At 44.5% G+C, this 22,661-nt stretch overlaps 1 protein-coding gene across 5 annotated transcripts; it reads right to left on the bottom strand.

The window, feature by feature from the left end:
• Positions 1–2,118: 2,118 nt before the first annotated feature.
• LOC135520176 (large proline-rich protein BAG6-like) lies at positions 2,119–17,350 on the bottom strand. Of its 5 annotated transcripts, none has more exons than XM_064945539.1 (25): positions 17,252–17,350; positions 13,995–14,088; positions 13,787–13,904; positions 13,065–13,282; positions 12,868–12,939; positions 11,600–11,722; positions 11,202–11,380; positions 9,663–9,792; positions 9,256–9,456; positions 8,315–8,546; positions 7,957–8,013; positions 7,427–7,815; positions 7,114–7,186; positions 6,639–6,955; positions 6,146–6,437; positions 5,816–5,985; positions 5,570–5,623; positions 5,371–5,473; positions 5,145–5,269; positions 4,811–4,948; positions 4,548–4,595; positions 4,235–4,435; positions 3,796–3,903; positions 3,362–3,508; positions 2,119–2,769 (listed from the first exon to the last, which is right to left on the bottom strand). In XM_064945539.1, the coding sequence occupies exons 2-25, from the start codon at positions 14,073–14,075 to the stop codon at positions 2,674–2,676; spliced, it is 3,672 nt and encodes a 1,223-aa protein (XP_064801611.1). In that variant the 5' UTR covers positions 14,076–14,088; positions 17,252–17,350; the 3' UTR covers positions 2,119–2,673. The 5 variants fall into 5 exon arrangements, with proteins under 5 accessions (XP_064801611.1, XP_064801607.1, XP_064801608.1 ...); XM_064945535.1 differs by lacking the exon at positions 17,252–17,350 and adding an exon at positions 16,794–17,225; XM_064945536.1 differs by lacking the exon at positions 17,252–17,350 and adding an exon at positions 16,794–17,225 and having other exon boundaries at positions 8,447–8,546.
• Between the last annotated feature and the right edge of the window lie 5,311 nt (positions 17,351–22,661).

Below are 22,661 nucleotides of genomic sequence, written 5' to 3'. Positions count from 1 at the left end.
TGGGGGGGTGGTATTAGATGTCATACGGATGCCAACAGATTCAGCTTCTTTTTCAGATTCAACTCGACTAAAGTTTATATGGAGTTGATCACTTCACAGGGCATGTACCAGTACAAACATTAAGCTTCGTTTTTTTTGTCTGTTTCTAAATGGTTAGGCCATATCATCCTATTCATTTGAGATCTGTATGAGTCAAGTGTTACACAAACTGATTTTGTATCAGTTCATATTACAACCATTTCTAAACATCTACTTTAGGCTTATCACTCGCATTGACAATGTCACAACCCAAAAAAAATACAATTCTCAAAATGAGATTGGGGAAGAAAATAATTTACTGAGGTGATTTCTTCACTGGAAATGGGGTAGTGTGACTTCAATGCTTCATCCAACTCACACTAGTTTAACTGTTCTCCAGTGAACATTGGGGTTTGCATAGAGACTTGCCTCATTTGGCCAAACCCCTCTGATCTACTTTAGATACAGAGCACAGTGAGTTGCAATGCAGGCTTATGACCTAAGAAAATGTAACTTAGTGATGTTAGTCACGCCTAGGCTACATTCCTGCCTTCCAAACAGGATAGGAAGCAGGAACTGACTGTGTAGTCCCTTTCAGTCTTCTATAGGCTGCCCAACCTGTTCATGAAGGCATCACCATACGTAAATCAATTTTAACACAATGTTAAAGCAAAGCTAAACAAACGGGCTCTTATATTTGTATGATCAACTTAGCACATGTGGAACAAATGTGAGCTGTTCTGTGATAGTGTTGTTAGTGTATAGTGCCACTAGCTGGCAGTGGTAACATTTCACCATGCGAATGACCGTTGTCAATCCCCTAGGCCAGTAGGTCACCAACCGGTCGATCTTCAAGGCATTCATAGTCGATCATCAAACATTTCTGTAGAAAAGCCAACGATAAAGGCTTGCGTTCCCTTTGTGTTGTGCTGTTGGCGGTATGCGCACTTGATGCAGAAGCCATGTGCACCGGGAGGCAACGTGTTCCAATTTTGAACCATTTAATTTGTCTGAAAATACAACTCCACCTGACCGGGAGATCCGGGGCTAAATCGAGTGCGCCTACTGTGCTGGCCAATCGGATAGCTCAAATAACCGTGCTTACAGGCTTCCAAGACCTCGGCCGCAACAGTTGAATACTATCCGACGTAAGATTTCATAACGTTTAAAGCATGACTACAGAGATTGTCAAAGAATCCAGCAGAGCTGCTGTTTTATGACTGAATTAATGTAACATTTTTGATTCAGCACTTGCGAAACAAAACGCGCTTATCCAAGCTTTCACTCCCGCTGTATTTATTATTAGTAGGTCTATTTTTAATATTTAACTTTCTCCGGTCAAAGGAACACGAGTTTGATGTGGTACGACTGCGTTTCGCCATCAGGTGTAAGACTGTCCCCTCTCGGGTCAGTGTCACCGGAAGAAAGGAAGGAGATAGCAGGGACAGTGAGGCGCACCAGCTGCTGTGCTCTCTCTCAGCTGAGACGAATGCCATGTTCAAAACAACTTGAAAATCTTCGACTTCAGTGCGTCCAAGACAATTGGGAAATCAGGGGAAGAAAACTAGATCCTATTGGGAAAGATCGTTTAGAACGGTCATCCAACTCGAAACCCCCAAATATTTCAAACTCGCAATTCTAAACCTCCGACTTGAAAGCACCATTACAATTAGCCCAGTAAAATATAAAAGTTATTTTAATTCATGCTCAGCTGTGCCTTCCAATTGCTACACCAATCTATTGGTGATCTATTTTGTATTCAAAGCTCAAATGAAATATCTGGTCTGAGAACAATATTGGCAGGGGAGTGTCGTCTGGGTTTGGCAAGTCATTGTTTTTAACCGACTTGCCTAGTTAAAATAAGGTTAAATATAGCCAATATGCTGTGATGTATTCGGCCTACTGCACAAACCTCATTCTTACAGAACTGTTTTTATGAAGGTAATGTAATAAAAGTCTGGTGGCTCTGCTTGCCTTTTGATTGCAAAGGTTGGTGACCACTGCCCTAGACAACTGAAAGGCTGGTATTTGTTTTTCCACAAGCACCATTAAACACCAAGTTATTTATTCAGCACACATTTTCATCCCATGAAAGCATACTCTTGAAATAAGCCATTTTTATTTTCAGGGAAGCTAATGAAAAACACAACAGGTAAGATATATAGGCAGGATAATATTAACATGATAACACTAAACAAAACAGCATTGCAGATATAAGGTCAAATGTAAGTCATCCATAAAATAAGGACAAACTTGTCAAATCAGGTGTGTTCCATCACCAGGAGGGCGGGGAAGAAAATAGGCACTGGAAAAACAAATCAGTCAGTAATTTAGTCAAAAGGAGATGTGTCTGGTACAACAACAAAAAATTGGTAGGCACCTGATTTTCCTAGGTTCTGGCCTTTTTCTAGGGAGTTTTTCCCTAGCCACCATGCTTCTACACCTGCATTGCTTGCTGTTTGGTGTTTTAGGCTGGGTTTCTGTACAGCACTGAGATATCCGCTGATGTAAGAAGGGCTTTATAAATAAATTAGATTTTGGCTTAACTGCATTCAGTTGTGATACTGAGCAATCCAAAAGTAAAGGATGGTGAGGATGTGTACAGGTTGGTTATGTGTAAAATTTCATCAGGTTGCAAAACAAGTTGTGGTTAGGTTATGAGTCTGATGAAAAAGCTCTGTGTGTGTTGGGGAACTGCTGAGAGCTGAAGTCCGGGTCCTCTCTCACTCGCTTCTTTATGTCTTTCTTCACCTGATACAGAGGACAAAGGTGGCAATTACAAAAAGGGTTGTTCAACATTAAATGCATATTCGTTCAATATTGAAAATCACAACCAGTGGTGCAAAATGCTTTAGTTTGCTTTACAATTTATAGTTAACTTTTACTTCACTACATTCCTAAAAAAAATGTACTTTTTGAATGCTTAGCAGGACAGACATTGTCCAATTCGCACACTTATCAAGAGAACATCCCTGGTCATCTCTATTGCCTCTGATCTGGTGGACTCACTAAACACATGCTTTGTTCTTAAATTATGTCTGGGTGTCGGAGTGCCCCTGGCTATCCACAAATGAAGAACAAACAGTGCCACCTGGTTTGCCAAATTTACAAGGAATTTACTTTTGATACTTGAGTAGTATTTTACTGGGTGACTTTTACTTGAGTCATTTTCTATTAAGGTATCTTGACTAGAAAATGGGTACTTTTTCCACCACGGCATATAACCGTCAGTGGCAGCTCCCTAATGACCATTTACAATCGTGACATCTGTAATATTAGGAGAAGCCATGGAATGATGGAACAGCTTGTTTTTCTGTCAGTGAGTGTTAGTGGAAGACTGTACCTGCTCTGCATATGCCTCCTGGAGCTCAGGGCTGTCAAGCTCCTCCTGCAGGTGGTCTGGGGAAGTGACTGGCCTGACTTCGGCCGTCCTTGCAGCCCTGCTCACTGCGTCGGAGAGGGAGAGAAGAGCGCCGTCCCCCTGTCCTGTCTGAAAACACACACCCTGGTCATACGCCAATCCAACTTAGTACAAGAATAAGCCCTCGCACTCAGATGTTGAACATAGCATGCTGATACTACAACGTGATCAGAGTTTACGTTCGCCCTGATACAGCAAGGCTCCCATGTTTTAGCCATGGAGGGTCAACTACAGCTACAGCCAGGAATCAGTCTGCCAACAAAGCTTGCAGGATGCCTCCTATAAACGGAAGACTAGTGAGATCAGGGCTCGTCTTTTGTACATAAGTTAGTTTCATGCACAGGCAATCTATTTACCTTCCTGCGTTTGGCAGGCATCCCATGTAAATAGGCGTCAGACATGGGAGGCTGGGCCTTCATCTTCCTCTGAGTGATCAGGTCATGTCTGATGATGGGTACCCACTCCTATCACACAGAGACAGACATGATCAGAATGACAGACAGTTAAACTCACTATCGAGAACCATATAACTGCACATTGGATTTTAAGACTTGAATGGGTTTGAATGCAGATCTGATTAGGCGATTACACTTCCATTGTTGGATCATTGTCTTTCTCCCAAGAATCCGAACTACAAGTCAACGAAAGGTTTGCAAAAAATTCAGCATAAATTCAACTAGAAGCTTGTATGTAAAACGGAGAAAACATAATGTGGAAGACAGAGAATGGCAAAGCAACTAAAGTGGACGAGAAGAATTGAACAAGTAGTGGGAGAGAGCTGAACAGTGATCTTACAGCAGGGACGGCAGCAGCCCAGGCCTCGGGCTCTCTACCAGGCTCCTCCCTCCCGCTGGCTTCAGCTGCTGCCATGGCGCCACCCAATGGTGCAGCCCCTCCGGTGGCTCCAGTTTCCCTAGGCTCTGCCCTAGTCTCCTGTGACGACGCCATGGCTTCCTCAGCTGTGGTGGCCGGGGCTGGGGAGTGAGTGTCTTCCATCTAAGGTGGGATAGGGAAAAGAGAGTTATGGTGAGGAACTAAAAGAGATAACACACCAAGGTATATTGAGGACAACAAAATTAATCTTACAAATACATTTTGAAACACTCACCTCTATGATCTGGGCACGTTGAGGCTCCTGTGCATTAGAAGCCTCCCCCTTGGAAAGAAACCATTTAACATATATTGCTTGAGTGGAATCTGGTAATGGAATCTATGACAATTATTGTAACGGACACTTGATTAGAAAATGATGGTATCCATGTGCATTGTTAGATAGTAGTCCAGTAAATGAGCCTTCTAGAACACTAACGGTGTGCTTAAAAAACAACAACATTATGACCTGTTTGAGAGATGGTGTGTGTGTGTAATTACCTGCTGTGTGTGGACAGCATAATGCAGTATCTGATCCTCTGTGACGGGGATGTGCTCCAGGATGACCTGCAGCCTCATGGTCATCATACTGGTCAGCCAGTTCACCAGGCTGGGGTTCATGTCAGTCGACAACGTCCTCTGTAACGGGAGAGGGGGTCAATCACAACCTACTGACCAGATTTCAGTCTGGTCAAATCCATTTAGCTATTTTTTTCTAATCTATAGAAAGAGTTTTATAAATCATCTGACAGAGACAAACGGGAGGGAAGGAGAAGAGACATTGAGTTGTAGGTTGTATATCATGTCATAAGGAACATTGAGTGTGTGTACTGACTATGCGGTGGTTGATGACAGAAGTGAGGGCACTCTGCTCTCCTCTCAGACAGTACAGGTTGAGGGCCAGACACTCAAACAGCCCCTGGTTGCACATCTGCAGCAGCTGCGGCCCAAACGTGTTGTCTGCAGGAGGTGAAAACACAGCAATAAGTGACAAAAGCACTGACATTCATAGGCCAGGTCTGATGAATTGCGCCAATTTGGCACAATAAAGACAATGTTACCTGTGCAGCGGAGTATGTGTGTGGCGATACGCGTTAACTGCCGCCTGAAGAAGGACAGGTTGGTCTGAGTGACGTTGACACCCTCCAACACTGCCACTGAAGACTGAAGGACCAAGACAAAGAGAGAAATATGATGGATTGATTCACCTCTGACCAACTGGCCACAGGGAGAATTGCCCAAGTGAACTACGGTACTTACAAAGCTCTCTGTAATGTACTCCTCAAGTTCATTGATGAGACCATCAGCAGCAGCCTATGATCACAGTGAAAGAACCAAAGCGGGAGAGATAATGAGACTCATCACGTAGCTCATCTAGCCCCATGTGCAGTGACACTAATAACAGGTGAAACTAATGACAGGTGACCGTAATGGACGCATGACAGTAATGACAGGTGACAGTAACATCCCAGATAGAGGCAGTTATATAGATGGTGGCCAACTCACAGCGACATTGTGGTCGGTGGGCTCGCTCCCGTTGAGGTAATGCTGGGTGAAGAACTGAGACAGCTGGGTCTGGATGCGGCCCAGGGGCTGGTTCTGTCCGTGGAGCAGCAAGACCAGGTCCACCATGGAGAAGTTCTGACACACTAGGGTCAGTAGATCTCCAAAGAAACCTGAGGGAATAGAGACAAAATGTGTGGACATGAAACAAAAACATTGAGGAAGAGAGAGCACGGGAGAAAGACAGAGCAAGGTACAAGAAAAAGGGAAAGAGGGAAACCAGAAAAAAAGGGAAGAAAGAAAAAATAAAGCAAACAAGACAGGAACTCTTACCCATGGCGTCCCCTGTGCCGGGTGTGAAGATGTTGCTGGTCTCAGAGAGCCTCTGGATGAACTGGGCGATGCTCTCAGTGTTGCTCTGAGGAGAGCCCAGGGAGCCCATCATGGTGGACAGGACCCCCTGTACAATCCCAGTGAACAACTCCGGATTCAGGGCCTCTCCCTGGGCCCCGGCACCGTCCCCCGTGGGAGGGTTAGGGGTGGTCCCGGGTGGAGGGGTGGGGGTGCCAGAGGCAAGGGGCTGTTGGGCACCGTTGGGGGGTGGTGGGAAGACTGGTCCGGAGGCCTGAGATAAAGAGTGAGATGATGGACAGCGAGAAAATAAAATGTATCATATGAAAGATATGTAGTTAAGAAACCATTATGGTACATGTCAGTTAACTGGAGGATGATGTCGCCTTGTTTTCAACCGGTTCTAACAGGCACTACGGCTATGTGTCCTAATCCACAAAATACACTTGGAACAAACTCCGATCCAGACACTGACCTGCATGAAGTCAGACACTCCCTGGACGAAGGCAGGCACTCCAGGCATGGTCACAGTGATGGAGGGTCCCATGGCCCCAGGAACTGTCCCCGCTGTCCCCAGGAGAGAGCCCAGGAGCTGTGCCAGGTCAGGGGGAGCTCCCTGGGGCATGGTGGGGATAGCTCCGGACTGGCCTGGGGGAACAGTCGTGCTAGGAGCAGGAGCAGAGGTGGGGATAGGGCCAGAGGAGGAAGAAGAAGAGTTGGAGGAGGATGAGGAGAAGGTATGAGAAGCTGAGGAGAAGGTATGAGAAGCAGAGGTGGCGGCTGTTTGACCAGCTGGGGGGGGGGAAGAGAGGAAAGAAATTACAATGGGCTTATAGTACACTTAACACAGAGAATTCACTTTTAGTGTGATGGTTCACTAAGCAAAACCACCCCCCAAAAAAAGGAGTCTAGAGAGGTGGGGTGTATATGGTATTTCTGTGACAGCATACCCATCTGTCCAGGCATTAGGAGTTGTCCCACCAGTCCACTGATCATCTGATTGAGGGCAGCAGGAGGGAAGGGCTGTGGGGGAGAGGTCATAGGTCAACAGTTTCTATAAGCATATAATACAAACGTGGCTATGCCATTAAGACTTTCAGAGCACTACAGCATAAGACAATTGGTACTGTCGATGGAAAATGCCCCCAATGACTAGCAAAACATGAAAGTCTCCGACTGAAATTCCAAGTCTGACAACTCCTTGAACTCTACAAGCCATTAACCTCAGTCCTGCACCAAACCCCCTATCACAAACATGCTCACCTGTCCTGGTTGCTGACCCATCATGGGGGGCACGCTAGCTCTAAGGTTGATGGTGGCCCCCCGCGTGCCAAAGGCGGGTGGAGGGACCCTGGGGGCAAAGGTGGGCCGAGTAAACACCACCCTGGCCTGGGGTGCCCCAGGAGAAGGCGGGGGGGGGGCCGTGGGGGTGGTGGCAGGGGTGTTAGGGCCAGTGGTGGTGGTGGGGGTGTTAGGGCCAGTGGTGGTGGTGGAAAAGGTAGCGGTAGAGCCTGGGGGGGTAGGCTGGAGGGTTTGGCCAGGGATGGTGCCCCCGGTGGCAGCAGCCACAGCCTCTGTGTACTGGGCGATCTGTTGCATGATGGACTGCATGAAGTCTGGGTTCATCTGAACACCGGAAGGCATTTGGAAGCCTAGGGAGAAAGGATAAGAAAAGGTTTCTTTGTGCCTTGAATATTGGATTCAGGTATATTGGGCTTTCCTCTAGTCCCCAGTTTTTCGGAGATACAACCACAGGTACTAAACCATTATCATGAAGTGTTACCAACTCTCACCTGGCTGCCCCATTCCTGCAGCGTTGGGCTGTCCAGCTGCCTGAGGAACACCAGAGTCTGTAAATACACGAACACAATGTTTGAACCGTAAACAGGGTGTAGAAACAAATGGACCTTGGTTTAACAAGCACATAAAAGAAAAACCCTTCCAAAATTGAACGAGACCTATCGATTTGAGCAGCACAGGGACCTGTACGGTACTTTGACTATCGGTCAAAGAAGGAAAACTTTCTCTCAGAAAATAGGGAATAAATGCAACGGTAGAGCTATTCACTTCCAATGGGCCATTTGTGGATGAGAAACGGATGGACATGTTGTGGTAAAGCATTCAATCAGTGGCGGGTACGGGACAACACACCGTCCGTGTTCATCTGCATCATGACCACCGGCATTGTCTGGTGGCTGATCCTGATGACCCGGGGGCCGGGCTGTCCCTGTCCAGCCTGCTGATTGGACGGAGGAGGCTGTGAAGGGGAAGTCTGTCCCTGACCTGGCTGGTCCGATTGGCCGGCGGCCTGACTGGGCTGGGCCTGTTCCTCTGTAGCTGGTCTGCCATTGGATGCCATCGTGACCGTGGCTCCCAGGTTCATCTGCAGATGAGTTTCAAAATGCAATTGACATACTGTGTTCCATTGGCAAACGACATCAAATGAAGTTTACACGAACCAATGTAACTAAATACACTACCGGTCAAAAGTTTTAGAACACCTACTCATTCAAGGGTTTTTCTTTTGACTATTTTCAACATTGTAGAGTAATCGTGAAGACATCAAAATGATGAAAAAACATATGGAATCATGAAATAACAGAAAAGTGTTAAAATCTAAAAATATATATATATATATTTGAGATTCTTCAGCCAGCCACCCTTTGCCTTGATGACAGTTTCATGAGGTCGTCATCTGGAATGCATTTCAATTAACAGGTGTCCCACAAATGAACTTTTAAGAATGCACACCTGTTAATTGAGAGAATGCCAAGTGTGCAAAGCTGTCATCAAAGCAAAGGGTCGCTACTTTGAAGAATCTCAAATGCAAAATATTTTTTGATTTGTTTAACACTTTTTTGGTTACTACATAATTCCATATGTGTTATTTCATAGTTTTGATGTCTTCACTATTATTCTGCAATGTAGAAAATAGTCAAAATAAAGTAAAAATAAAGAAAAACCCTTGAATGAGTAGGTGTGTCCAAACTTTTGACTGGTAGTGTACGTAAGACAGAAATAATGTAATTTGTGTAAGTGTCTGCTAGGTGGCAACAAAACAAGTTTGACAAGGGGATACAACACCGACTAACATGTAGCGGGATGTGATGGTGCACGGCTCCAGGCATGGACACTGGAGAGGTGTAGTGAGACATTGGCCGGATCACGTGTAGGTGGCGTGGGGTGGGGCTCAGCAGGTTGCAGCGCAGGTCACTAAGGGCAACCAGGGCATTGCCCAGGAGACGGAGGGCCTCGCCCACCAGGTTGAGAATCCGCTGGTCCTCCTCTCTTTCCTGTGTGTGACAAGAAGAGGGCTTAAGACATTTCCTGAGAACGTGTGTTTTGATATTTTATTCAGGTAGTCTTGTGGGGAAAGTGACAAGTATTGTAAGATGTCCGACTGCAATTCAAGGCAATACAGCAAACGCATGACGTTTGTGTGAATTGTACCTAACCACAAAGCACTAAGTTATGAGGAATGCAGCGGTGAAAAGCTTACGGCGTTGGCGTATTCTGCGGTGGTAGCAGACTCTAGGATAGTGTGTGTTCTCTGGACGAATGGCTGAAGTCTCTCCTCCACCCTCCTCAGCTCTGAAAGCATCTCCACCAGCTCTGCTGGGCTGGGGTGACTGTCAAGGGGAGAAGATGTCCTTATTTACATGCATCACAGGTTAATTTACTTTACCAGGTAGGCCAGTTGAGAACAAGTTCTCATTTACAACTGCGACCTGGCCAAGATAATGCGACAAAAACAACAGAGTTACACATGGGATAAACAAACGTACAGTCAATAAAACAACAGAAAAAATCTATATAGAGTGTGTGCAAATGTAGTAGGATTAGGGAGGTAAAGGCAACAAATAGGCCATAGTGGCAAAATAATTACAATTTAGCAATTATACACTGGAGTGATAGATGTGCAGATGATGATGTGCAAGTAGATACTGTAGTGCAAAAATAAATAACAGATTGGCTGTGTACAGGTGCAGTGATCTGCTCTGACAGCTGATGCTTAAAGTTAGTGAGGGAGATATAAGTCTCCAGTTTCAGTGATTTTTGCAATTCGTTCCAGTCATTGGCAGCAGAGAACTGGAAGGAAGGAAAGGCGGCCAAAGGAAGAGTTGGCTTTGGGGATGACCAGTGAAATATACCTGCTGGAGTGTGTGCTACGGGTGGGTGTTGCTATGGTGACCAGTGAGCTGAGATAAGTCTTTGCTAGGTGAAGCCAAGCCTTATAGATGACCTGGAGTCAGTGGGTTTGGCGACGAATATGAAGCGAGAGCCAGCCAACGAGAGCATACAGGTCACAGTGGTGGGTAGTGTATGGGGCATGGGTGAGAAAACATGGCATGGTGATAGACTACATCCAGTTTGCTGAGTAGAGTGTTGGAGGCTATTTTGTAAATGACATCGCCGAAGTCGAGGATTGGTAGGATAGTCAGTTTTACAAGGGTATGTTTAGCAGCATGAGTTAAGGAGGCAGTTGCAAAATAGGAAGCTGATTCTAGATTTAATTTTGGATTGGGAGGTGCTTAATGTGAGTCTGGAAGGAGAGTTTACAGTCTAACCAGACACCTAGGTATTTGTCCACATATCCTAAGTCAGAACTGTCCAGAGTAGTGATGCTAGTCGGGCGGGCGGGTGCGGAATGTGATCGGTTGAAGAGCATGCATTTAGTTTTACTAGCATTTAAGAGCAGTTGGAGGCCACGGAAGGAGTGTTGTATGGTATTGAAGCTCGCTATGAGGTTTGTTAACACAGTGTCCAAAGAAGGGTCAGAAGTATACAGAATGGTGTCGTCTGCAACCACAATGTCTAAAGTCAACTTTCATTGTGTTGATGTCAATGGCAGATACTGTGTGAAACATTTTGCGTGCATGTCTCAAGTTCCGGGTTAAGCCCTATTCTTCTCATTTCACATTAAATGCCCTAAACAAGTTTGATACATTTGTAATTCATCCAGCATCCTTTTTTCTTCAGTATAGAGCAAAAAAACAAAACACATGCAGGACAGCGATAGTAAGCAATAACGTCTTACTTGGGTCCAGCTTGGGCGGCTCCCTCTGTTTGAGTGGAGGAAGAGAAGGATGGAGGGGTAGTAGATGGAGGTGGAGACGTGTCCATGGGCTGGGTGGAGGGAGAGGGAGTGGAGGAGGAAGAGGGAGGAGGTGCTGCAGCAGCAGAATCTGGTTGGGCTGAGGTGCCGCTTGGTTGACCCTGAGATTGAGTGACAAGTAAGGGGAGGATGTTGCGCAGTCATCTTAATTGAATGACTTCGAACTCAAATAGACCTGCTTCCTGAGACTGACTAGAATATTTTCAAATAACATTTTGTCCAAATACTTGTTTCACATGAGAGACAGTTTATTAATTAAAAACTAGGTCTATACTGTGGGTATTCCTAGTTGTTATAATCTTTATAACTTAAAACCTCACCTCCATCCTCTCGATGAGAGCATTGGTGTCCCTCAGCAAGTTCTCAGCCAATAGCAGTCTCAGCCTGGGCTCACTCTGAACCGATTGGTCCATATCAATGTGCACATTCATGGAACCATTGCTCTGTGACAGCAAGAGTATTAGTTGACAGCTACTCAACATGTTTATTCACAGCATTTTGTATATACAGTTGAAGTCGGAAGTTTACATACACTAAGGTTGGAGTCATTAAAACTAGTTTTTTAACCACTCCACAAATTTCTTGTTAACAAACTATAGTCAGTTAGGACATCTAGTTTGTGCGTGAATAAAGTAATTTTTCCAACAATTGTTTACAGACAGATTATTTCACTTACCATTCACTGTATCACAATTCCAGTGGGTCAGAAGTTTATATACACTAAGTTGACTGTGCCTTTAAACAGCTTGGAAAATTCCAGAAAATGAATAAAAGGCTTTAGAAGCTTCTGATAGGCTAATTGACATCATTTGAGTCAATTGGAGGTGTACCTGTGGGTGTACTTCAAGGCCTACCTTCAAACTCATTGCCTCTTTGCTTGACATCATGGGACATCATGCACATAATAGATGGCATCATGAGGTAGGAACAATATGTGGATATATTGAAGCAACATCAAGACATCAGTCAGGAAGTTAAAGCTTGGTCGCAAATGGGTCTTCAAAATGGACAACGATCCAAAGCATACTTCCAAAGTTATGGCAAAATGGTTCAAAGTCAAGGTATTGGAATGGCCATCAAAGTCATGACCTCAATCCTATAGAAAATTTGTAGGCAGAACTGAAAAAGCGTGTGCGAGCAATAAGGCCTACAAACCTGACTCAGTTACACCACCTCTGTCAGGAGGAATGGGCCAAAATTCACCCAACTTATTGTGGGAAGCTTGTGGAAGGCTACCTGAAATGTTTCACGTTAAACAATTTAAAGGCAATGCTACCAAATACTAATTGAGTGTATGTAAACTACTGACCAACTGGGAATGTGATGAAAGAAATAAAAGCTGAAATAAATCATTCTCTCCACTATTATTCTGACATTGTACTTCCTTAAAATAAAGTGGTGATCCTAACTGACCTAAGACGGGGAATTTTTACTAGGATTGAGTGTCAGGAATTGTGAAAAACTGAGTTTAAATGTATTTGGCTAAGGTGTATGTAAAATTCCGACTTCAACTGCATAGAAAAAGATAGACAAAAATCCATACATGAGGATGCCTACTATGTAATAAATCATTTATTTGATTTCTTACCCCGGTGCTGGTGCTGACTCTGGCGTTCCTTGCATTCTCTCCCAAGCCTGACATCATTTGCTGGACTGACATCTAAGAAGAGTGTAGTAGACGGTATAGGCTAGGTATCAGTACTGATCCACACCAGGCACTCAGGATATCATTATAAAGCATGGAACAATGACAAATTTGATCCAAAACACACACAAAAGCTGTACCTGGATCTGCTGAGGGTCCATGACGTTAACCGGGAGGTTGAAGGTCCCCAGCATGACATAGCTGTTGGCGTTGCGGTCCTGTGGGGGCACTTGGGACGTTCCCTGGGAGGTGGTAGAGGAGGGCGTCGCTCCGGCCTCCGCTACCCCTGACCCCGAGCCTGGCTGGGAGGGCTGAGGGGGGGCCCGCTCCACCAGGTGGATGACTTTTCCACCGACGTCTGAGACACAGAGGAAATAGAGAACAAGGAATATCATCTCTATTCATGTGCTCCATCAATCTATCAGGTGATGTGCATAGCAGCCAAACCGCAATTAAATGATGGGTACGCAAGAGTTCTGATGGTGTGCAGTTGTATAATAGGCTTACATCTGTGCATTACTGGCCTTGAAAGACATGGAATAAGTGAATAAGAGAGTTATTCTATATATCACATTTAGACAATGTGCTTCTACATCTGCATTGCTTGCGGTTTGGGGTTTTAGGCTGGGTGTATGTACAGCACTTTGTGACATCGGCTGATTTAAAAAAAAACAGGCTTTATAAATACATTTGATTGAGACAAAGATGTCTGGGTGTTTGCTGCGATTCTGTTCCGTGTTGACAGATGCTTTACTGCAGCTGTGTGCTGCTCCAGATCAAACTGTTGGGACTAATTTCATGTTTATTAGCATGTGGTCGTTTTGTATTGATTCCAGACCGCTCCACAGACAGCATTACTCACTGTACTCTGTCAGTGTCCTCTCATCCTGCAAGACTCGGCCCTGGTAGATCAGCCTCTGTTTGTCCACAGGAATCCCAACTGAAGTGGCAATGTGCTCCTTGAACTCTTTCACTGTCAACTGAGAAAAAGACACTGGTGTGAAGATTAGGCCTATATCCAGTACATGTAAGGCTACTGTGAAAGTGCTCCATTGGAAATGAGAACGTACCTGGCCGCCTACAGTGTAACTTCGGCTCTGGGAGTCCAAAGTTTTGACAGTCACCTCTATATCAGCACCAGGTTCCTCCATGGTTACGTTCACCCTGTGTGTAAAGTGACAGGCAATAAAATAGAGTATCATATCAATGCTGTCATGAATAGCATTATGTAAGGGATAATCAATGAGGGGCTACGCACTAGCGGAGTGGAACTAATCTTCCACAGAGTTGCAATATTTTCCTGAGAACACATAGAGCCCTGAGTTGATTACCTCTTTTATACCATGGTTATAACAAAGCTGCGACCTAACCAAATTCACATAGAAAAGTGAGTTATAGATCTGTCAGTCTCATTGAAAGCAAGTATATGCAGTAAATATGTTCTATGTTCGCTAGTTCTATGCTTTCGTTCTTAAGTATTTTTCGTTCATCTTTTACTTTCGTTTTAGTACACCAGCTTCGAACAGCTGAAAATACAATATGTTTGGTTATGGAGAATATATTTCACAGCAATTTAGATGATACAATGATTCTAGAGACTGATGTGTCATTAAACTTAAATTAGGCACACTATTAGAATGTTAGCTAACGGGAAATGGCACAGTTATTTCTGCATAGTGCACCTTTAACACTTTTGCCACATCCACTGAAGTAGCAAGCAAGTTAACTATATTGCTGTAGTAGTTGCCTTGGTAACGAAACAAACAGAGTTACTAGTTAAGGTAACCAAGCCATCAGTCCTAGCTTGCTATTAGGAAAATCGATTTCAATAATGTTTTCAATTCGTCTTTTGCTATCAAAAAGCAGCTCAAACGTATAAAATGGCCATTGAATTCTACCATGCTGATGTACCGTGCGTTATAGGAAGATAATGTACGGTCTAAAATGCTCTTGAAGCCAATCAGAAACGAGTATTCAACAATAGCCATGGTATAATGTGGCTAATATAATTTAAATTGGGTCGTTACCTAGCTAACTTTAACGTTAGCTAGCTACTACCTAAACAAAGATACTGTGTGGTCTAACGTTAACGCTCATGGAAGCTGCCATAGCTATCTAGCTAAACTAGCTGACTGGCTAACATCCATGCCTTGAAGCAAACATGGTCAAACAAAACATTTTCATGTCAGCGTTCACTTGATGGAAATCCATATTAATTGTAGAAGTACAAAAGTGATGGTCCAATCAATTTCACACGAATATTGACAAAAAAACGACAAGTAAGTTAGCTAGGTAGCTCACAGCTGCGTTAGCTTTTAGCAAGCAGTTCGCGAGCTAGCCCTGAGCTAACGTTCCCATTAGCTGTATGAAGTTAGCTAGCTAGTTACTTACTAACTTACTCGATAGCTCCTACCTGTGAAGTTAAATCTTCCAATTTCACCCGAATATTTGCCAATTATTCACAGATTATTCAGTGTTGAATGTAAAGCTAGCTATTTCCTCATATGATGATAGCAACTGCGGTTCAAGTAACGTGACATATGATTAGCTACCAGAACAGCTGTGACGTTTCAAACATACAGTAACAAATGGGATGTGCTCATGAAGTCATTCCAACATGTTTTGCTTATATATGTTAAATGGATCTGCTAGACAGCTAGATAATATCTCCAGTGCAGTTATAGTAGCAGATGATGGTAAGATGAGGATGTTTTTGTTAAAACCAGGCCTGTAGGAAATTAGGGGAGCCAAGATGTTCAGGACCACTTTAACAAAGTGAGACATTATTTCCTTTCTTTAAAAGTCATCCCACCAAAGTGAACAGGGCTTCCAGTTCCAACAAAGGCCTGAGACTGCTGGGATTATCAATTCACAGTTATGTAGTGATTGAGAGAGGAAGAAGACCCAGAGTGGGGCTTGAACCAGCAACCCTATGTTCATATTACTGGAAGGTGACAGTATAATAAAAGGGAAACAAAGTGCTCATTTTTGTTTGTTGTTTGATAACTGCAAGATAAGTAGGGGTTGAAAAGCAGAAACATACTATGCAAACAAAAGTATAATCTGCTGATAAATAAATGTCTGGGTTTGCAGCGAAAACAGGCATGGTACACTTGTGGGAGAAAAGTCTATTGCTGTGTGCATGTCAATAATCCTGGCTTCTTTATCTCCTTTCCTACATTTTATTTTACTAATCAAACAGAAACTCTAATCAAGAGACTAACCACTAGAGTATTTTCTAGTATGTAAAATGATGGATGACTACCAGGAATTAGTTTAGAGGGAGAGCTGAAATTGGGACTTGAACAGTGGCTCCTACAGCACAGGTGAGCATCTAATAGACACTGCCACACAAGTCAGCTCTGTGCAGAACCACACATTTAAAAACATCCTTGTGCATCCAGAGATCAGAGCTGCAACATGGCGTGCCACAAAAAGCCTGGGCGTCTGGGCAGCGGCAGTACAACATACAGAGGGTCAAGACCTGGGGTGTATTCATTAAACATACTCTGTTTCAAAACGTTTTGCAACAGAAAACGTTTCGAAACGAAAAATAGAGTTTCTATTGGACAAATTCTGGTAGTTCGCGTTTCGTTTGCTTCCGTTGGATTCTTGAACTGTAAACGGTTTCATTTACAATACGTAATGAATACACCCCTGCTGCTCAGGGCAATCGGAAAAGAGATCAATGAAGTCCCTTTGGAAGTTGGACTGAAATGCACCTTTTATTTTTCCTCTGGATTTGGTAGCCTAGCCAGGAACCCAACCTGATGTAACGGTTCATGGAATCCAGTCTACTTTGAGAGTGAACTGATCAGAAGATAGATATAGCCTAAACAAAACAAGCTGGATAGACTATGGTGATCTACCTTGGTGGGTCTGTGACTGGTGCCCGTTCCTCGTGTTCTTCTTCCTCGGTCTCGTCGGTGTCGTAATCTCTTCTCGGTGGCGATGTATCGCCGACCATTGGTTCGAACAAGTATGGCTGGATTGGCCCACTACGCACGTAATCTGCAAATTCTTCCCAGGATGACGAATCTCCATCATCTGTGTAGCTGCCAGTGTCTGTTAAATCTTCATCCGCCGAGACATCAAAGTTTACTAAATTGCGGTCATTGTCTGCCATGTTCCCACGTGCGAATTCAGCAAGCCAGCTAACTTTATGATGATTTGAATTTAAGTGGAAACTGCTAGATATCTAGCTTTACATAGTTATGAAGAAAACGAAAGAGACATTTTGCAGATAGCCACCTCTTCAGACTCATAAACTAGTTTACATTTACAAATCATTTGACATTATTCAGAAAGGCAGGCGGAAAACACACACCTGAAAAGGAGTACAGTGCATCTCTACTCAAAAGTTTCAGGTCTTCCTCGGGTTGTATCCTTTCACCTGCACTGAAGTGGCTGGTTGACAACAACACCAAAACGTTGTCAGGGGAGGGCACACTTCCGCGCTGTCTGGGAGGCGGGAACTGTAGTAGATGCTGATAGCCAATGAAATCAAACAACCCACCCAAATTAGACAACAATTGAACAACGGGACGGGAGCCACGAATCTGCGCAGGTGCTGGTTTGAGGAGGTTCGATTAATCTCGCGCCTACACCCGTATAGGCGTGTTTTACACAAGCGGAATGTTGAGGCATTCGAGTTGGGGGCGTGAGCCAGGAGCCCTGCTTTGTCTAATGGAGAAGTCGGCTCAAAACAGAAGTGACGTAATAAGCACGTGTAGTAATTATTTGTATCTGTTTTCCCAAGCGCTTTATCTCATTCCTAATGAAAATGTATTTTGTGTAACATATATGTTGTCTATTTCTGGATGATGCACCATGTCTTGCAATATAAACTGTTTACTCTATACTGAAACAGTTTTGATTGGACAAATTTGGGTAGGTCCCTGTTCCATTTGGTTCTTAAACAGTAAACCGTTTCAGTTGATGTAATGAATACAGCCCAGGTGTAATCTAGTTGGTATGTTTGTTTGCACTGCTTTGGTTCAGTGGAGGCTCCTCAGGGGAGAAAGGGGAGGACCACCAAGCACAACGTGGCTTCAGTGTGTAAATCAAGGTGTCAGCATGTGATGTGTCAGCATCGAGTAATTGTCTTTGGCCCCCTCCCAGTTAGTGGGTGATGAAAATCCACAAAATGGCACTGGAAGAAATGGCAGCAGTTTTACGGGCGCCCAACCAATTGTGCCATTATGTGGTTTAGTAGGAAAGCTGCCTTTACAGTCAATATTACTCACCAACGTGCATTCATTGGACAATAAATTAGACGAGGTACGATCACGAATATCCTACCAACGGGACATCAAAAACTGTAATATCCCATGTTTCACGGAATCGTGACTGAATGGTGACATGGATATTCAGCTACCGGGATATACGTTGCATGGGCAGGATAGAACAGCAGACTCCGGTAAGACGAGGGGGGTGGTCTGTGCATATTTGTAAACAACAGCTGGTGCACGAAATCTAAGGAAGTCTCTAGATTTTGCTCGCCTGAAGTAGAGTATATTGTGATAAATTGCAGGCCACACTCCTTGCCTAGAGAGTTTTTAGCTATACTTTTTGTGACTGTTTATATACCACCACAAACAGATGCTGGCACTAAGACTGCACTCAGTCAGCTGTATAAGGAAATAAGCAAACAGGAAACCACTCACCCAGAGGCGGTGCTCCAAGTGGCCTGAGACTTTAATGCAGGGAAACTTAAATAAGTTCTACCAAATTTCTATCAACATGTTAAATGTGCAACCAGAGGGAAAAAAATTCTAGATCACCTGTACTCCACACACAGAGACGCGTACAAAGCTCTCCCTCGCCCTCCATTTGGTAAATCCGATCAGAACTCTAACCTCCTGATTCCTGCCTACAAGCAGAAATTAAAGCAGGAAGCACCATGAACTCGGTCTATAAAAAAGTGGTCGAATGAAGCAGATGCTAAATTACAAGATTGTTTTGCTATCAAACACTGGAACATGTTCCGGAATACTTCCGATGACATTGAAGAATACACCACATCAGTCACTGGCTTTATCAATAAGTGCATCGAGGATGTCGTCCCCACAGTGACTGTACGTACATACCCCAACCAGAAGCCATGGATTACAGGCAACATTCGCACTGAGCTAAAGGGTAGAACTGCCGCTTTCAAGGTGCGGGACTCTAACCCGGAAGCTTACAATAAATCCCGCTATGCCCTGCGAGGAACCATCAAACAGGCAAAGCGTCAATACAGGGCTAAGATTGAATAATACTACACCGGCTCTGATGCCCGTCGGATGTGGTAGGGCTTGCAAACTATTACAGACTACAAAGGGAAGCACAGCCGCGAGCTGCCCAGTGACACGAGACTACCAGACGAGCTAAATCACTTCTATGCTCGCTTCGAGGCAAGCAACACTGAGGCATGCATGAGAGCATCAGCTGTTCCGGATGACTGTGTGATCATGCTCTCCGTAGCCAACGTGAGTAAGACCTTTAAACAGGTCAACATACACAAGGCTGCGGGGCCAGCCGGATTACCAGGATGTGTGCTCCGGGCATGTGCTGACCAACTGGCAGGTGTCTTCACTGACATTTTCAACATGTCCCTGATTGAGTCTGTAATACCAACATGTTTTGAGCAGACCACCATAGTCCCTGTGCCCAAGAACACAAAGGCAACCTGCCTAAATCACTACAGACCCGTAGCACTCACGTCCGTAGCCATGAAGTGCTTTGAAAGGCTGGTAATGGCTCACATCAACAACATTATCCCAGAAACCCTAGACCCACTCCAATTTGCATACCACCCAAACAGATCCACAGATGATGCAATCTCTTTTGCACTCCACACTGCCCTTTCCCACCTGGACAAGAGGAACACTTATGTGAGAACGCTATTCATTGACTACTGCTCAGCGTTCAACACCATAGTTCCCTCAAAGCTCATCACTAAAAGCTAAGGACCCTGGGACTAAACACCTCCCTCTGCAACTGGATCCTGGACTTCCTGACGGGCCGACCCCAGGTGTTGAGGGAAGGTAGCAACACATCTGCCATGTAGATCCTCAACACTGGAGCTCCCCAGGGGTGCGTGCTCAGTCCCCTCCTGTACTCCCTGTTCACCCACGACTGCATGGCCAGGCACGACTCCAACACCATTAAGTTTGCAGACGACACAACAGTGGTAGGCCTGATCACTGACAACAACGAGACAGCCTATAGGGAGGGGTCAGAGATGTGGCCGGGTGGTGCCAGAATAACAACCTACCCCTCAACATAACCAAGACTAAGGAGATGATTGTGGACTACAGGAAAAGGAGCACCGAGCACGCCCCCATTCTCATCAACAGGGCTGTAGTGGAGCAGGTTGAGAGCTTCAAGTTCCTTGGTTTCCACATCAACAACAAACTAGAATGGTCCAAACACACCAAGACAGTCGTGAAGAGGGCACGACAAAGCCTATTCCCCCTCGGGAAACTAAAGATTTGGCATGGGTCCTGAGGTGCTCTAAAGGTTCTACAGCTGCAACATCGAGAGCATCCTGACCGGTTGCATCACTGCCTGGTACAGCAATTGCTCGGCCTCCGACTGCAAGGCACTTCAGAGGGTAGTGCGTACGGCCCAGTACATTACTGGGACAAAGCTGCCTGCCATCCATGTAGTGGAGCAGGTTGGCCCTAAAAATTGTCAAAGACCCCAGCCACCCCAGTCATAGACTGTTCTCTCTACTACCACATGGCAAGTGGTACAGGAGTGCCAAGTCTAGGACAAAAAGGCTTCTGAACAGTTTTTACCCCCAAGCCATAAGACTCCTGAACAGGTAACCAAATGGTTACCTGGACTATTTGCATTATGTAACCCCTCTTTTACACTGCTGCTACTCTCTGTTCATCATATATGCATAGTCACTTTAACTATACATTCATGTACATACTACCTCAATTGGCCCGACCAACCAGTGCTCCCGCACATTGGCTAACCGGGCTATCTGCATTGTGTCCCACCACCCGCCAACTCCTCTTTTTACGCTACTGCTACTCTCTGTTCGTCATATATGCATAGTCACTTTAACCATACCTACATGTACATACGACCTCAATAAGCCTGACGAACAGGTGTCTGTATATAGCCCTGCTACTGTTATTTTCAAATGTCTTTTTACTGTTGTTTTATTTCTTTACTTACCTACACACACACACCTTTTTTTCGCACTATTGGTTAGAGCCTGTAAGTAAGCATTTCACTGTTTAATTTGCGCACGTGACAAATAAATTTTGATTTGATTTGATGAGCTCTACAGCAGTCTCTCAACTCAATCACTGGTTGAAAACTGTTTTCTGCCCCTTCCAAAATATAGAATTTGTAGATAATTGGCCCTCTTTCCTGGACTAACCCACAAACAGGACCAAGCCTGGCCTGCTGAGGAGTGACTGACTCCATCCTAGCTGGAGAGGTGCTCTCATCTTATCTATGAACATAGACAGGGCTCTAACTCCTCTAGCTCCACAATGAGATAGCCAGCCAGCCTGCCAGCTTAGTGGAGTCTGCCATTAGCACAGTCAGTGTAGTCAGTTCAGCTATACCCATTGAGACCGTGTCTGTGCCTCGATCTAGGTTAGGAAAAACTAAACATGGCAGTGTTCGCTCTTGCAATCTAACTGGAATAAAGACCTCCATTCCTGTCATTATTAAAAGAGATTGTGATATCTCACATCTCAAAATAGGGCTACTTAATGTTAGATCCCTCACTTCCAAGGCAATTATAGTTAATGAACTAGTTAATCACGGGTCATAATCTTGATGTGATTGGCTTGACTGAATCATGGCTTAAGCCTGATGAATTTACTGTGTTAAATGAGGACTCTCCTCCTGGTTACACTAGGGACCATATCCCCTGTGCATCCCGCAAAGGAGAAGGTGTTGCTAACATTTACGATAGCAAATTTCAACAACAACAAAAAGGATGCATTTTAGTCTTTTGAGCTTCTAGTAATGAAATCTATGCAGCCTACCCAAAATCTTTTTATAGCTACTGTTTACAGGCCTCCTGGATCGTATACAGCGTTCCTCACTCAGTTCCCTGAATTCCTATCGGACCTTGTAGTCATGGCAGATAATATTCTAATTTCTGGACTTTAATATTCACATGGAAAAGTCCACAGACCCACTCTAAAAGGCTTTCGGAGCCATCATCGACTCAGTGGGTTTTGTCCAACATGTCTCCGGACCTACTCACTGCCACAGTCATACTCTGGACCTAGTTTTGTCCTGAGGAATAAATATTGTGGATCTTAAAGTTTTTCCTCGTTATCCTGGACTATCAGACCACCATTTTATTACGCTCGCAACAAATAATCTGCTCAGACCCCAACCAAGGATCATCAAAGCCGTGCTATAACTTCTCGCACAATCCAGAAGATTCCTAGATGCCCTTCCAGACTCCCTCCACCTACCCAAGGTCATCAGAGGACAAAAATCAATTAACCACCGAACTGAGGAAATAAATTTAACCTTGAGTAATACCCTAGATGCAGTCGCACCCCTAAAAACAAAAACATTTGTCATAAGAAACTAGCTCCCTGGTGTACAGAAAATACCCGAGCCCTGAAGCAAGCGGAACATTGGAACGGAAATGGCGCTACACCAAACTGGAAGTCTTCCAATTAGCATGGAAATACCATACTGTGCAGTATCAAAGAGACCTCACTGCTGCTCGATCATCCTATTTTTCCAACTTAATTGAGGAG

Source organism: Oncorhynchus masou, chromosome 29, assembly GCF_036934945.1.
Source record: "Oncorhynchus masou masou isolate Uvic2021 chromosome 29, UVic_Omas_1.1, whole genome shotgun sequence".
Taxonomy (NCBI): domain Eukaryota; kingdom Metazoa; phylum Chordata; class Actinopteri; order Salmoniformes; family Salmonidae; genus Oncorhynchus; species Oncorhynchus masou.
Note: the sequence above shows the minus strand (reverse complement) of the source record. Positions and strands in the feature narration are given on the sequence as shown.